Raw genomic sequence first — 17,911 nt, forward strand, 5'->3', positions numbered from 1 at the left:
GTTTTTCAGATATCAGATATTACAAACCTGATCTTTACAGTTTCTCAAGATAGTTTTGCTTTGCTTCTGGAGAGCTGACACACTTTATCACTTTCTCTCTGTATTTTTTTTTTAAGTTGCATATTTGTGCAGTTTTGCCAAACTTTTTTTTTCTCCTCACCATCCTGCTAAAGAAACCAGCTTATACTTTGTATAGAATGTACTGACCAACTTACAACCAGTTAAAACCATCAACTATTTTTTTTTTGGGGACATTATAATGCAAGTAACAGGCCTGCATTGCCCATGCTTTACATTTTCTCTATTCTCTCTCTATCTCTATTTTAGAAGGTTTTTTTTTTTTTTAACCACCACACACTAACATGACCTAGTTTAGAAGGTGATGAGCAGTTTAATCCTGGTTTTTGCCAGTCACCCGCCAAGGCTACACTGGTAAGCTTGGTATACCCACAACAATAGCCATCTAAACCAGGGTTCCTCAAATATATGGTCCTTGAGAGCCATTGACCTGCAGAGTTTAGGTCCAACCCTAATCAGACTCATCTAGTTAGTAAAGGTCTTGATTGTGGTTTGAGCTAAAGTCTGCAGGACAGTGGCCCTCCAGAGCTGGATTTGAGGAATCTAAACCAACCTGATCTTATGAATAAATGTAACTGTTTAAAATTTTGTAAGTAGTAATTAATTTGGAAATAAATGATTTTTAGAAAAAAATGTGAGCATGAAGGTGTCAACCCCTAAACCTAACTGTCAGTGGGGGTGTAAGCTGATCACACGAATTCATATGAATGAGCCACCAATTTGTCAAAACGTAAAATTACCATTAAAGTTACACATTGCCATTAGAGTATGTTTTCTAAACCAGGTATTGTCACAGTCCTTCGTCTGCACCATCCTGTCTGCGTCTCCAGCACTACACTTCCCATGATCCTCTTGTCTGCACACCTGAACTCACTCCCTCATCAGCCTCCCGTTCAGCGTCCTGTTTCATCTGTTTCACCTGTTTTCACCCCATTAGTCCTGATTCCTCTGTGTATTTAGTTCTCCCTCCTTCAGTCTGTGTTTGTCGGTCAATGTGAATGTTACCTCGTGTTTGCTCCCGATTCCTGTATCTTTTGCATGTCATTTTGGAATTAAATTCATATTCTTGTTCATCTGGACTCCTCCTGCTCTTCTGCCTGCACCCACCCCGTGACAGGTATTGCCAGTAACAGACTAATATTCTCCATCTAAATCCAGTTGAGACTTCATTGAAATATAAGCAGTTCTAAACTGAGAATAACTTGTGTTTTTATGGGTGTGTTAAAGGTGCGTTATGTAATATTTACAGTTTGCGGTTGAAATGGGTATTGCATTCCAAATTTAAATTATTGGAGTGTTGTATTCCCGCCCCCTTCTCTTCAGACTCGACGCTCATCCTAGCTGCCAAATTGAGCACACTCAGGAACTGGCACAATTGACAATGCAAGGCGACTAGCCTTACACTGCCAATCACAGACATATATGTTGAGTGCGTTGGACACACATTGGACAAACAGATGTGTTTAAGAATCCGTTAAACAGTGCTCAAATTGCAAGAGGGGGGAGTGCTGCTATGGTCACATTTTTTTTAAATTTCCATACCGACTTGGCATCGAAGTCTGTACTTTGTGACAACTCTATAACCTTAAATAAATAAATAACTAGAATGCAAGATTACTTGCCGCTGAGGGACAAATAGACTCTCACTTTCTCTCCTTTTCAATCCTAACACACGACTCACTGTAGAAATGGTCATTAATTATTAAAATTGACTACAGAAATGGTACCGGTTTACTGTTGACCACATAATAGCGTTAAAGGCTTATTCCTAAGGCCAGCTCCACGCCACAGGGTGCTGCAGCAACCTTAGCACCCCTACTTCCCATTGTACAGATTGCTTCACCAAATGAAATCACAAAAATAATGCCTGGCTAGTAAAAAATAATCCTGCTCCAAACTCTTGACCATTGGTTGAGTGAGTAGTGTTGTGTCAGGTTCAAACAATGGTGCATTTACACTTAGAGGAACCACTCTGATGTGCCTATAGTGGTCTATGCATATTAAGTTGAGATAAGTAGTTTAACATAAAAGAAATTACACACATGTGGCTTCTATTTATTTATTTATTAAACTAGGAAGGTCCCATTGAGATACAATATCTCTTCTACCAGGGAGTACTGGTCAAGATGGTGAAAAAGACGTCCAATTAAGTGTATTAAAAATGTACTTAAATATGTTTTTAGTACAATACAAATATAATGTAAGGCATTTTTAATACACTTAATTGGACGTCTTTTTCACCTGGGAGGTTAGGCAGCACAAGACAAATAGTACATAACACAATATAATAAACGCAAACGAGAAATACCCATATCTAAAAGACAATACAAATCCTAATCAACTATTAAAACATTTACATTGTTTTGTGTAAATGATGTCGAATTCTGTCAGTAATTACTCACCCTCTTGTTTTTTTCCAACCCCGTAAGACTTTCATTAATCTTCGGAATACACTTTAAGATATTTTTTTTTATCAAATCCGAGAGCTGTCTCACTCCTCCAGGCTTCAAGTGTAATTGAATAATTACATTTATATATTTGATAAATGTATAAATCCATGATGGCAGATAAAGCAACAAAATTGTTTATTTATTGAACATAAACCATTGTTCAAAGTTTAGGATCAGAATTATTTTTATAAATGATTTTGTCTCATGTTCATAAAGGCAAATTTCTTTTTCTTATTTTTTTAACAATTTTAAATAATGGTTCTATTTTAATATATTTTAAAATGTATTATATTCATGTGATTATTTTATTATTCCTGATAATTATACTGCTAGTACAGTATGTTAATAAATTAGATATATACTGTGGTAATTTACCCAGTAGAGCTTTTAGAATAAAAATCAACATGATTTTACCTCCTCAAGCACAGAGAAGTCCATTTTGTCATTTTATATAAATTACAATGATGTGCACGAACACTTGAACTAGTAACATATCGTAAAGCAGCATGCACTATTGTATGCATGCATGCGTAAAGCATATCAGTAATGTTTTGGATCCTAAAATAAACCCTTTGTCTTTTAGTCTTTTAAAAATGATTTATTTTGATGTTTTCTACAAGCTAAATGAATCTACAACCGGTTTACAAAGACAATTAACTTCATAACTGAAAACATAATGGATAAATGTGTGATGTTTAATACTACATTTTAACATTTTGAACTCCAGTAACCTGTTTTTACTCATCACAGGTCTTGACTGAAATACACAAGGTGTAGTTTATTTCAGACAGTGTGGTGATATCGATTCATAGCCTGACCCCATCCTTGAACTCTGCACAGCGGCGGATAGTCCTGTAAAGCCGGCACGATTGAAAGCGTTGCAGCCACCACGGCTTTATACTGTGTGCCATCATTCTCCTCAGTCATAGCAAGGTCTCCTCTGAACTGACTCCAAAAGCCTCTCTGTGCATTCAGACAGCAGAGTCGATCTTATGTTTATTCTCTTGAGACCTTAGGAGAGCGGGATAGAGGGAGAAAGAAAGAGTTGGTGTGGCGTTGAAGGAAACTAAAATGGAGAAATGAAACCGAAACAGAACCACATGATAGAAAGTGAATGCCAGTGAGAGATATACAAAGTGAAAAATGGATATAGAAGAGAAAAAAAGACTTTTCCAAACCCTAGTGAGCTGCCTATATAGAGCACATTTTAAGGCATCATAGGCAAACATCTAATATAATAATTTGAAAGTCAGCATCAAATGTTTTCTTTAAGAAGACTGTAATCCCTGAATGTGTTATTATGAAAAAGTATGGGATTAAGTGAAAAAATAAATCCATGATGGCAGATAAAGCGAGAAACGGGTTTATTTATTGAACATAAACATTTTTCAAAAGTTTAGGATCAGAATTATTTTTATAAATGATTTTGAAAGAGGTCTCATGTTCACAAAGACAACATTTCTTTGATCAAAAATCTTTTTCCTTTTTACAATTTTTAATAACTGTTCTAATATATTTTAAAATGTATCATATTCCTGTGATAGCAAAGCTGAACTTTCAGCAGCCACTACTCCAGTCTTCAGTGTCACATGATTCTTTAGAAATCATTCTAAAATTGGGAGGTTAAGTGACTTTTGACTTGAAGTCATGATGCAAAGGTCCCCTTTGGTATGGAAGTACCTTAGGGCCATAGAAGTAAATTTATCCTAAGACACAAGTGAGATCACATTTTGTATCTTATATACGCACATTTTTAAAAAATGGCCGCCGACCATACTTGAAAGGCCCATATATTTGCTTCTGTTATTGTTATAATGACATATTTGGTATCAACGTGTACATTTTTGTGGTCAAGGAGTCCAATAAAATAGGTTCCAAGTCTAAAAACAATAATGTTGTCCTTACTATGACAATTGAAGGTGAAGTATGCAATTTTTTATTAAAAAACACATGCCAAACCCGCAGTCCATTCACAACTTAATAATTTCTTCATATAGGTCTGCTTCACATGCGCCTTTTACAGCACTGGCTGAAGTCGTTTACGTCCGGTCGTTTACGTCTCAAGGTGACTCAGAACTGTGTCACAGCTCTGGAGCCCTGGAATGCGGTCTACTGGTATCAGACAGGTGTAAACCAAGGGGGAATCTCGAAACTGAAAGAGGTTTCAACAAACGCTTCCAATTGTGGCTGGGGCGCCCTCTACAAGGGCAGACCGACTCTTGGTCTGTGGTCAAGCCAAGAAAGAGCTTGCTAAATAAACTGTCTAGAGATGAAGGCGGTCGAGAACGCCTTGCGGTTCTTCCTTCCCCTTCTGAACGGCCACCATTTCCTTGTCTGCCCGGACAACATGTTGGTGGTTTCCTACATAAATCTCCAAGGGGGTTCTGAGATCACGGAACCTTCATAGACTTGCAGAATGCCTCAATGTTTGGGTTCAGCGCAACCTACACCCGCCGAGAGCAGCGCATATGCCAGGCCATCTGAATGTGGGTCCAGACAGGCTGTCCAGGGACAACGTTCCCCCAGGGGAATGGTCCCTCCACCCTCAGACAGTTCAGCTGTTGTGGGACACCTTTGGCACAGCGGAAGTCGACCTCTTTGTGTCTCAAGACAACGCTCAGTGTTTTCTGCGCCCATCACTGGCCTAGCCGCCCTCTCTATGCTTTCCCTCATGCTGTCACCACAGGTAATCAAACTTATCAGGGAGAACGGTTCCTCTGTGCTTCTAGTAGCTCCATTCTGGCTGAACTAAGTTTGGTTTCCAGAGCTGATGCAGCTTCAGAGATTGGCTCCTTGGCCTGTCTCGTTGAGGAGAGATCTCCTCTCACAGGCTGGGGGTACAGTTTGGCACCCACGACCCGAGATTTGGGCTCTGCATGTGTGGGCCATCAACGGGTACCTGTCAGTCTCCCAGATGGAGTGTTAAACATGCTTACACAAGCTAGAGCTCCCTCTACTAGATGGCTTTATGGTTCCAAGTGGTCAGTGTTCTCAGGTTGGCTCACAACCTGGATCCACAAGATTGTGGGGTGTCGGAGGTTCTCTCCTTCCTTCAGGAGCTCTTGGATAAGGGTAGATCTCCATCCACATTCAAGGTATATGTGGCGGATATTGCGTTTGCCAAACATTCGCATGACCTTTCACTGGGTAGGAACGGCTTATAGATCTATGAGCCTTCGTTGCCCTCTGGGCGTCAGAGGTCATTCCACTAGAGGCATGCCTCAGTCACGTACAATGTATGTTTTCATGTCTGTTAGTATGCTGTCTTAAAAAGCTGCTGCCGACTAGACAGTAGATATTGAGGCAGCTCACTAGGTTTTGGAACAGAGCAGTCAACGAGAATGAGCGTGCTTGTTTGTGTGAGAGAGAGAGAGGACCCTTGTGGGCCAATCTCATCTGTCACAGCCAAGCTTCATCATTAATATGCAACAGCAGCCTGCTGATGCTTGGCATTGACCCATTTTCTCGCTGAAATATCACCGCAAGGTTCACGGTGTGAGAGAGACGCAGACCTGCACATAATCGGCTTTGCGTGGAACACCCAGGCACAGGGGGTCTGCTTGAAAACACAAGCACTCATATCCTGGGATAATGATTTCCTCTTTGTCCGGCATACCTTTTGATTATGAGAGCTACAGGAGTTCAGAAATGCTTGTCCGTCCTCCAAAAATGATAACGAAGAAATTTGAAGTCATTACACATTTAAACCAGGTCCCCTTGCCAAATACGTGGCCAGCATATGAAATGTACTAATAGCAGGAAGTCACCTGATGGAACATAACAGCAATAGTATTCATGAAATTCACAGATAGTAAGAAGGGAGGGTGTAGTGGGATTTAGTGCATATTTAAAGTGTCAAGATGTTAGTATTCACATGTTAATATAATCTTTCAGTGGATAGAGGATGGACCGATTTGGATTGTTGGTCTATGATAGAGGGCTCAAGAATGCTTAAAAATGTAATACAAGTGTGGTGGAGGGATGCTGCGGGTGTTGTCACAGGAACGATCCTGTGCAAGCAATCCATTATATATGCGTACACCTGCCTCGTGATTGGCAGGATTAGATGAAAAAACAAAAACGTAATTAAATTGCTAAAACACGTTGGATGCACATTGTTTATACATATTATTTACATGTGTTTATACATATTATATTCTCATACCTTGGCAAATGCTACTTGTCCTAATAATCAGCCCATTCTCACCCCCAATATCTGACGCTTTAGGCGCCCTTTAGCGTCAGTTAGATGACGACCTATGATCGCGTGTACCCTACCCCCACCCCACACCTAAACCTAACCGCGTCCTCTAACTGACGCTTTCCTTTAGCATCAGTTAGATGACGCCGTAGGATCGCGTCATGTAAGTGACGCTAAAGGGCGCCTAAAACGTCAAATATTGAAGCATGGTCAAAGGTGACGCCTTGGGGTGAGAATGCGTTGTAATAATATGTGCTCAAGAGAGTGTGCAGTTCTATTTTCTTTTCCTTAAGGATGCACATGTTTAAGCGCAGAGCTTTTTCTGAAGAATGTGTTGAGTACTTCAGCATTAATAATCAAAGCATTTGAGGGAAAGATGTTCTAACGGCTATGATGTATGGAATTGTTTTTCTTCCATTTGTGGCATGAAAACATGGGAAATAAATGAGCATATGCTTAAAAAAATGTGTTTAAGAAGTCCATTATACTCATCAAGGCTGTATTTATTTGATAAAAAAAAAAATACAGTAAGTTGTGAAATATTACAAGTGATCACATATCATGTGATCCTCCAGAAATCATTCTTATGTGCTGATTTGATGCTCAAAAAGATTTATTATTATTATCAATGTTGAAAACAGTTTTGCTGCTTAAAACGTGTGGAATCCATGATGCATTTTTTTCAGATTATTTTTGTAATTATTATAAATGTCTTTACTGTCGATTTTGAACAATTTTATGCGTCCTTGCTCAGTTTTAATTTCTTTCAAAATAATTCTGAAGAGTATACAGGAAGAGGATTGTTTGTTGTTGTATATATGTATTTTATAGTGATTTTGTGTTTTATCTTGTGAACTAGTATATTGACAAACATATTTTTCATCATTTGTGTCACTTTGCTGCTGATGCATCCTATAATGTATCATGATTATTGATATTTTTTGTTGTCTATATATATTTTGCAGGTACTTTATGTATTTATACCTTTAGTATAACATAACATGTGTTATAGTGCATAATCTCTCTTCCTCTCTCTCTTTCTCTTGCTCTTTCTCACTCGGGCAGGTGTTGGGCAGTTTTAGAGATTGTTCCCCAGATGGCTGTGGAGACACTGCTGGAGGAGAAACTCTTAAATAGGAGTACAGGACAAACAGAGGCGACTCATCCAGGACACACATTTATCTACTCCAACATCTCCCTCGAGGAGTGAGTGCATACATACACATGAACATACAAACATCAGATGCACATTCTTTGAGGTTATAGTACAATTTCTCAGGAGATGTGATCTTCACATGTTGTCATGATTCCCTTAGTTAGTGAACCAGGTGCTGTTTTTCATGGGCCAAAGTCTTTTTTTATTTATTTACATATTTTTTTTTTTTTTACAACTGCTAGTTCTAATTTCTCTGTTTGTGAGAAAATAACATCTGAGGTTGACCATGCCACTAAAGCTCAGTGAGATGTTGTTTTCTACCGTTATACATGTGCGTTTAAAAGCACATCTTCTCCCTGTAATGCAAGATGGCAGATAACGAATTAGAGCGCGTTCGGTTCCAGTCACGAAGAATTACTGCTCAATAAAACAAGTTGCACAATAAATGACAACGCAAGTCAGTCTGAATGTGAACATCGCTCACACTCTTTTAATCGTTGTCTCCTTGGCTTCATCTGTGACGGGGGAAATGGAGAACATCCTCAGAGTCTTTTTTTAGAGATTCATACATTACAGTACTTGTTTATGTATGAGGCTTGTATTAATATTTAAATGAGCTCCGTTCGGATGGGTGTCATGTGTAATACAACCAGATAGATTTCTGGCCCTAATGATTCACTTGTTTGTGTGGCGGTGGATGGAGTAGCACGATTAGACATGTCAGTCAGCGCACAGGCGGTTTCTTTCCTCCCAGATGCTTCCTCGTGCAGCCATTCTCACCCCGGCACACACCTCGAGTGATGCACCCAGCATTGTATGATTGACTAAGCAGCACTTAAGCAGGTGAGGACCCTGTAAATAAGCTTTTCCCTCCGAAATGATCTCGTTTTAGGCCCCTCCCTCCATCTCGAGCCCTCTGCGGATGGATTCTGCCACCTGGAGATTGCAGAGTTCTGCTTTTCTGCATCCCCTCCCATCCGGTGTTTATATCAGCCGGGTTTGTTGAGGTAATCCGGCCGGCTCCAAACTAGCGGAAAGATGGAGTTAGGGAAATGGATTTCTGGAATAAAATGAAAGTGTGTTTTGGGCATACGTGTTACTCAGACGTAACTCTTGACAGGGAATTCATTGAGCTGCATAACTCTGTTCACTCATCTGTTGGGGTTTTTGTCTAGTAAAGCCTTACTAGGCTGCAATTTTGCTGAAGGTCCTTCTACTCTGTAATTTCCTTTGAAAGCCATTGTTGGCGCTCTTAAAAGAATAATTGGCGAAGACTAACACTATTTGAACTATTCAGAGAGTATCTAAAGGTGATGTATCCACCGTAATTTAGAAAACACAACATCAAGGGGAAAATTGGAGGCTTGCTCTTAAACATGCCCACCACTTGATTTTTATTGCACACAAAATATTTCCTTTATGTTCGCAGTGAAACAGATTTTCCTGTCAGTATTTTGACAGTCATTTAATTTAGCTGTCTACACACCCTGCTTTTTGAATATGTGAATGTTTTCTTAATGACGACAGGTGTCAGGAGTAGTTATGAGAGGGAATGATGGGACTCGAGGGCGAGAGATCCGCAGAACAACAGTGGCCCCTGGAGGTTAAAACATGTACTGCATGAGCATGGTCTGCTTGAGCGTCATTATCAGGTGCATAAATACCTTGAAAATAAAATCTGCTGAACTTCACAGCAAATGTGATCAATCTTGTAAATTATTGCTTACATGCAAGTACGTTGTTATTGTTTATTGCTTGCAGTAAGCATGTAGTATAAGATGCATCTGCGAATGCATGTTATCTTTCTTGCAATTACACATAAATCAATGTATAGCTGCTTGCTTTCGGGTTTCAAGTGCTTGTTTACGAGTTTATCCTGGAATAAGTACCTTATTCATCATCTGTCTTTCTTTACTATGGCCATATCCCCTTTCTTTTGCTCTCACTCTTGCTGTCATTCTCACTCTCAGCACCAAACCTACAACTCGCTAATGAGTAAAAGCCTCCCCTCTGGGCTGCGCTGTGTAGTGAGGTTCTCTAGAGGCTCTCCAAAAGCTCTAGTGGTAGATTTCATCTCATGATAGGCTTCACATTCAGTTTAGGCTTTAATTCTCCCATTCGATTCAATTAGCCGTTTCCCTAACACCAGAATGCTCTGTGCGTTTGACTCCTTTGTCTTATTCAAATGTACACACAGTTCTCTATGTTCTCTAAGCAGCAGAATTTGAGTCGGGGGGCCCTCCCACTACACGGAGTCACCTGTGCTTTATGATTATTGACACAAATATCATGTAATAATGAGACATTATAAATTAATACAGTGAGGTAATGTATAAATACAAAATAAATACTTATGTATAAATATACTTAAATTTATGTTTTTTACTGGCGCTCGTTGGGTGTGTGTATGCAATGTATTTTTCCCCTCTGGGCTTGCCGTAGATAGGAATGGTTCAAATGCTGCACAAAACATAGCGTAAATAATCATGCAAACATACTTTTATCTTGCTCTCTTTTTCTCATCCTCTGTCATTTTCTTCGTTCTATTTTCGGCACCAGAGGGATATGTCATTTTTTGTGACATGGCTTTACATTATAGCGAGTCCGTGACAATGTGCAGTTGCGCACAAATTGTCTATGCACGGGCGAGCTTCTAGATTATGCACATGACTTAAACGCTTGCAGACACAGCAGCAATTCTAAGGAGGTATATTGATCATGAAATCAAAATTTTCTTGTCTTTAATTAGTCATTCATTCATTTTAATTCATTCATTTATGTCACTTGTTTAAGTCATCTAAAAAAATATTTTTTGACTCCATTGGGGGGCCCTCTGGTGGCCAAGGGGCCCCAAGCAGCCGTTTAGCTCGCTTATGCCTTGGGCCGGCCCTGCCTGCAGTGCAGAAATGTCACAAAGAGCTGGGGACAATGCGGTCCACACCTGGATGTGAGGACGCAAGGGATTTTGGAGGGAAATGTGGGACATTCTGTCTCCTGGCAGAACTGTTGAATTTTTTGAAAAATGGAGGTCAGAAAGGAAACGTTTCACACGATCCTTTGGCTGCATAGAGGAGGACTCCGGGGGACTGGGAAGAAAGAAATAATTAAAGCCACAGTTACAGAGAATGTCATTTCCACCGCATTATGCGTCTCTCTTACAAAAGCCGGGGTTAAATATTTTAAAGGCCTGACTGGTTCTCATCTGGGCAGCCTCCATTATTGAAACCGAAATATACTTAAGAAGGCAGAGGCATTAGCCCCACAGCTAGAGGGTCAGCCTGCCTCAGACGTTGCCTTTAAAAGGCCTTGCGTTTGATAACCTCTGGATTCATTGATTATATACTGCTGATGGATTCTAAGCACTGACTCAGAGCTTCGCTTTTTCAATTAAATTAAAGCACTATAGGGGAGCTACTCGATATTTCTTCCACGCTGGCAATTATATTGTCAGCCATGCGTTTGATTTGTCTACAGTCGTTAAGACTTTTTTACAACCAGAGCAGAGGTATTTTCTATAATTATTTATTATTTTTGGACTGAATTTGATAATTCCATTGCTCGTATTGATCTGCTGTCCTTACCTTGGTTGTTACATACGTGTATGCCAGTTTATGCTGTCAAAGAACTTGTATTGGATGATTAAAAGGCTATTAATATAATAATCCTTTTCAAAGTTTAGCAGGTTAGCACTACCTATAATTTACCTATTCAAAATTAGCTCTGTGTTTTGATGAAACAAAATGGTTTGTGATGTACTGGATGGACGTATTGACAACATTTAATACAGACAGCTATAGAAAACGTAAAATATTTACGAAACCTTTATGTCATATAATGATATTTGTAAAATTGCAAAAATTGCCCTTTTACCATTTTACACTTAAATTTTAGATCCCTCATCCCTACCCCCAAAACAAAACCATTTTATAGAGAATATAAAAAAAGAATGTATAAATGTAATGGGCGAAATTGTGTACAAAAATTTCAATTTATAGCATTAAAAAGAACTTTCCAGTTGCTATCCCACTTCTATCTCTAAACCTACCCATAATAATGTCTTTAAAAGATGTACAGTTATAAAGAAAAACATAAGTTAAGTCACATTTATTAATATAGCGCTTTATACAGATTGTTTCAAAACAGCTTTACAGCCATAACAGGAAAATGATGCATTTTGGCTATTGTTCAGCTAAGGTCAGTTCAGTTTTGATTCAGCTCTGTTGTAAAGATCATCAATTAATGAATTAGTTCATTTATTCTGCAAAAAAATGATGTCATCGTTCAGCTCTCATACAGCAGTGTCTGTACAGTCAGATCAATAATATTATAGAATATTAAGTGTCCTCACCGAAGCTAGACAGAGGCTAGTGTGTAATCACAATAATTTATGTATTGCAAAAATGTCATAAGCTGTACCAAAAATAGTTCCGATGGCGAGAGCCATTAAACAGTTGATACCACTGCCGTAAAACGTGTCTTAAACGTGTCTTGTATCAGTGATTGTGGGTAACGTCACTTCTGTTTGTGTTTGAAGCGAGATCCAAAACAAACCAAGTTAGCTCGCCCCTCCCTCCCGTTTCGTGCATCATGAAAAATGCACGTGCATTTCTTAAAGCGACAAAAACACACTATTTTCAGATTGACGGTCTACCTCAATGATGGCTCATTCTTTGAACTGTAAAATGTGAACTTGGCTGCTTTGGATTACAAAGTATAATGATGTATATAAAATCTGCAGTCAAGTCATATCATACAGCTAGTTTTTCTCGTGCTTCACTGGAAGCAGCAGTATGATAAAACGTACCAGAATCAGTGATATTGCTACAGATCTAATGTTATGGGGAAAACTCATGGTAACAAAAGCTATCTAGAATAAAATTATAACAGCTTATTATTATTATTATTATTATTCGGCTGAAGTTAGTCCTGAACGTAGGCTAGTGTTATTGCTACACACAACGCAACTTACACACTAAATCCCTACAATCTGATATTCCAAGCCGATCTCACGACCAAGTCGTATGAATTCGACGAATGATTAAAAAGTGGCTAATTCGTAACAATTCATACGACCTCACTCGTACGAATTAATACGATTTTGCTAAATCGTACATATTTTACGAATTGACCAATTCGTATGAATTCGTACGAATGACCTACCCCTGACCCCGCCCCTAAATCTAACCATCACGTGGGTTTAGACAAATCGTACAAATTAGTACGAGTGAGGTCGTTCGAATTAGTACGAATTAGACACTTTTTAATCATGCGTCAAATTCGTACGAATTGGTCGTGAGATAGTGTTGGATATTCACTAGAGCTATCCAAGTTTAGTTTTTAAAGAATTATATTTCACACACAGTTCACATACAAAAAAAAGTCAGCACTAGAAGCTACTCACAGACGAAACATCAGCATCCGATTTAAAAATGTTCAATTCTTTGAGTTCTATCCACCGTTCAAAAGACTTCCTTCCCAATTATTATTTGTTTCTTTTGGCGATTGGTTAGAACACTGTTTATTTTGATTTTGAGTGGTGGTTGTTCCCATTTGTTTTTGTGGGCAGATCTTAGGTCCAGGCTGCTTACAGAGATGTATTTTTTTGACAGCCTGCTTATGGGGAGGACAGCTAGCGGATCGTTATGAACGATTAGATGAATGTGATAATTTTAGTTTGGGCCTGAAATCACTGATACAACCTTTAAAGCTTGTTGAGGAGGCATTTATTTATTTTTTATTAATTTATAACCAGTACGGGAAATTAACGTTTCGCAGTTTCTGCTAATAACGGAGATGAAGATATCTTAAATTTGGGTCTAAAGATATGGATTCAAAATATTTGGATTACAGTACACAAATAAAACGTATTACTTTTTGTAAATTTGTAAATACTTTTGTGATTTTCGTGTATTTTATGGTTCTTTTGTACTTTCCAGCATGAAAGTTTTTCATACGTAAATTCACGTTGTAGTGCTGTCAGTACACTACAAAAATGTTGCATTGTCTACTGAAATCTAAGTAAACGTGTGTGTGTGTGTGGTAGAACCACACTTTATGTGAAAATGCATACGAATGATCTGGAGATCATATTATAAAGAGACATTTTGATTATTTCTTATTTGTCATTTTAAAACATTTTATTTAGTTAGTTTTCGCTCTGGAATTATTTAATTTTTTCCAAACAATTTTTCTAGGTTTTTTTTTTTTTTTTATGTAATAATAATAATAATAATAATAATTATATATATATATATATATATATATATATGAAGAGTTCAGATGCAAAAGCCTCTAATAAATGCCATTTGAAATTTTCTTCTTTAATGATGATTTGTATCAAACTTGTATATTTAAGTTCAGTAATTTCACTTTAATGGCAATGATAATTACCTATTAATTGTTATTTAAGTGAAATTACTGAACTTAAATATACAAGTTTGATAATCATCATTAAAGAAGAAAATTTCAAATGGCATTTAGAGGCTTTTGCATCTGAACTCTTCTTATATATATATATATATATATATATATATATATATATATATATATATATATATATATATATATATATATATATATATAATGTTTAATCATAGTGTTATTGCTATTCAGTTAGTTACATTTTTCTTGTTTAATTCATGCAGGTTATAAAGGTTTTGAGTGTTATATAATATGAAGAGTTCAGATGCAAAAGCCTCTAAATGCCATTTGAAATTTTCTTCTTTAATCATGATTTTTATCAAACTTGTATATTTAAATTCAGTAATTTCACTTAAATAACAATTAATAGGTAATTATCATTGCCATTTAAGTGAAGTCACTGAACTTAAATATACAAGCTTGATAAAAATTATCATTCTAGAAGAAAATTTCAAATGGCACTTAGAGGCTTTTGCATCTGAACTCTTCATATATAATTATTGGTTTTTACAGTTTTTATTACAGACTAATTCTTTTTATTGTTAGGTGTGCCATACGGAAGGATAGAGCAGTGAGTTTCCATTGTATTATTTGACATGCATCTACCCTTTGGTTGAATTTGAAACGTTTCTGAGATGAAGTAAAAGCAGTAAGTCAGTGCTGTCCCTCATTTCTTGCCTGAAGCAAAGCACTTGCCAAACGATGGCCAACGAGGAACAAAACAATGTATTTAAGGGTAGTTCTGCCATTTTTACCATGTATGTGGTCAAATCTCTACAGTTCCAGTCCATTTTTTTAAACATAACCTCCCTGATGATTTAAAACTGGCCAGACATCAAGTGTGACTGCAGGGTTCCTCTCTCCAATAGCAGATTAATACCTCTGAAATACAGCCCTCTAGTTACAAAGCCACAGAGAAAAAAGACGAAAAAAAATTATTTGAATTTCAAAGACACAGGGACTGAGCCAAAAGCAAGGACTTTTTAAGACACAACAGTGAATGAAAATGGAATGAAGAATCAGTCCACACATTCCCAGAGGGGTGACTGTTTGAAAGATCGGAGGTACATTTTACCCTGTGGACCAAACCTAGAAAAGTTTTTAACGGAGGCTTGTAACGGATTCACTCCATGCTCCACATGTAGCAACCTTTTGGCCTTTTTGCCTTTAGGCTTTTGACCGCTTAACTAGAATGTTCTTCAATGTGACTGAAGTAATAAAAGAACTGAATTTTAGTGTTGTAGTCAAAGTAGCACTCATTTGACAGTGATGCCTGGTTCAGATTACACAATTTTTTTTGTCTGTTAAAATAGTCACTGTGTCAGATTACTTGATTTTGACTCCTAAAATCTTGTCGTGTCATGGACAAGACACATGTCAGACTACACGTTGCTTCCTGACCAGTCATTGCATGCCATCTTTAACGGCGCGCGTGATGTCATCGAGAAGGCGAAACTAGTAGCGAGTGACTTCCGGAAACGGACGTAAACAAACCATAGATGAAGCAGTGAGTGTTGTATTGGCTGTCCTGTGTTCAGAAAAAAGTTTTAAAAAAAGAAAGTATACCTGACAATGGACACGTTTCTGGGTTGCGCGAAGAGGACAGTATGGGCTGTCAATCCTCCAAAGAGAACTTGAGGTAAAATATTGTTTTCTTATATATTTTTACGTTTAATTTTAACCTTTCGCTTCGCCATTTTTGAAAGTTGTGTACGGAAAAGCTTCTGTGCTCCTATTGGTCAACCTCATACATGTGACGGAACCGTCTTGGATGACCGTAAAAAAAAATTAAACATGCTAGTCTTTTTTTGTCGTGAGGTCGTGAAGCATCGCAGACGCGACGTAGGTTGTCGCCCACTATGGCACACTATATGAGATGATACGATCGAATCTTGCGTCCCGACGCCCGTTGTCATTTACGAATCCCCACGACACCCTACGTCAAACGAATTGTGCCAAAATCGAGCTAAAATCCTGTAATCTGAACCAGGCATAATACACACATTACTACACTTACACCACACTTATAATAATGTTACCGATCATATCTTTTCAGATTATTTTATTCTTGTTATGCCACTGTTAATTTAAACATAATTTTGCTTTGAAGAAAAGGCTGGAGAGATCGCAACGATACCACTAACCAAGGTATATATTAGCCACTAACCAACAAAATATATTAGAATCTTCACAATATGGCTTTAGGAAAAATAAAAGTACAAGTATGGCCATTTTAGATCTCGTAGAGAAAATAAATGATGCTTTTGAGAGAAAAGAAGCCGGTATTGGGGTTTTTCTCGACCTCTCAAAAGCATTTGACACGATTGATTTTCAAATTTTACTTGGTAAACTATCGCATTATGGCGTCAGGGGTGTGGCTCTCCAGTGGTTCCGGGACTATGTTTATGGAAGACGGCAATATGTTAGTCTAAATGATGTTGACTCTGGACTGGAAAATATAGTATTTGGGGTTCCTCAGGGATCTATACTGGGGCCTCTATTGTTCCTTGTTTACATTAATGATTTTGTATATTGTTCTAGTGACGTTCATAAAATACTCTTTGCTGATGATACAAATCTGTTTGTGTCTCACAAACACTTAAATCATCTTGAAAAACTCCTAAATGACAGATTAACAGAAATAGATATCTGGTTTAAATGTAACAAACTATCGCTGAACACTAGTAAAACTTTTTATATTGTTTTTCGATCCGGTATCCAGATGTATAACGATTGTGACATTAATTTAATTATAGATGGTAGAGCTATTCAAAGAGTGGACGCAATCAAATTTCTTGGATTACATATAGATCAATTCATAAACTTCAGGGAACATATTAATGAATTGGTTAAAAAACTATCTAAAATTGTCGGTCTGTTCTTCAAAATAAGACATATGCTCCCATTGGATGTACTCTTGTCTTTATATAGGACTTTGTTTGAGCCTCACTTGATTTATTGTAATATTATTTGGAATAATACTTGCCCTACTTATACTGTGAAACTCCTCATATTACAAAAGAAAGCCATTAGAGCTATTACATGGTCTACATACAACTCACATACGAACGCTCTCTTCCATAGATATGGCCTACTAAAGCTTCCTGAACGTAACTATTATCATAATGCATGCATAATGTACAATGTTGTCAACAGGTTAAATACTGGATTATGTGAGCTCATCCCATTATATACATCTTCACACAAACATAACACTAGACATAAGCTGCTCTTGAAAGGGAAATGCAGGAACCTAACAAGGGCTAGGTTTAGTGTATGTTACAGGGGCCCACAATTATGGAATGAGCTGGACCCTAATTTAAAACAATCTGCCTCTTTAGCAATATTCAAAAAGAAATTAAAGCAACAATTACTGGAGAGGTATCATTGAGGGTATTGAGGGAACCCCTCTCCTTTGGTATGAGGATAAATTTAATTTGAAGAACAAAGGTAAAATGACTGTCTGTTTTTATCTCTTGAAAGTAACTGTATTACAAATACTCATAATTTAAAGTTTATTTGCTAATGGCATCTAAGTCGGTCCGCTCTGGTCACCAATGTTAGGTGGGTGGGGAGGTGTTGGTGGTGGGATGGACCCCTATTTAT

General features: G+C 37.7%; 1 protein-coding gene across 1 annotated transcript in view; it reads left to right on the forward strand.

The window, feature by feature from the left end:
* The window catches only part of LOC120476142 (uncharacterized), a 479,146-nt gene that overhangs the window by 122,831 nt on the left and 338,404 nt on the right, over nucleotides 1–17,911 (forward strand). The window contains 3 exon segments of the mRNA XM_089125368.1: nucleotides 7,795–7,935; nucleotides 10,332–10,336; nucleotides 16,416–16,453. Coding sequence (XP_088981494.1) covers nucleotides 7,795–7,935; nucleotides 10,332–10,336; nucleotides 16,416–16,453 — 184 coding nt within the window.

Source organism: Pimephales promelas, chromosome 21 (assembly GCF_988280905.1).
Source record: "Pimephales promelas chromosome 21, fPimPro1.hap1.1, whole genome shotgun sequence".
NCBI classification, from domain to species: domain Eukaryota; kingdom Metazoa; phylum Chordata; class Actinopteri; order Cypriniformes; family Leuciscidae; genus Pimephales; species Pimephales promelas.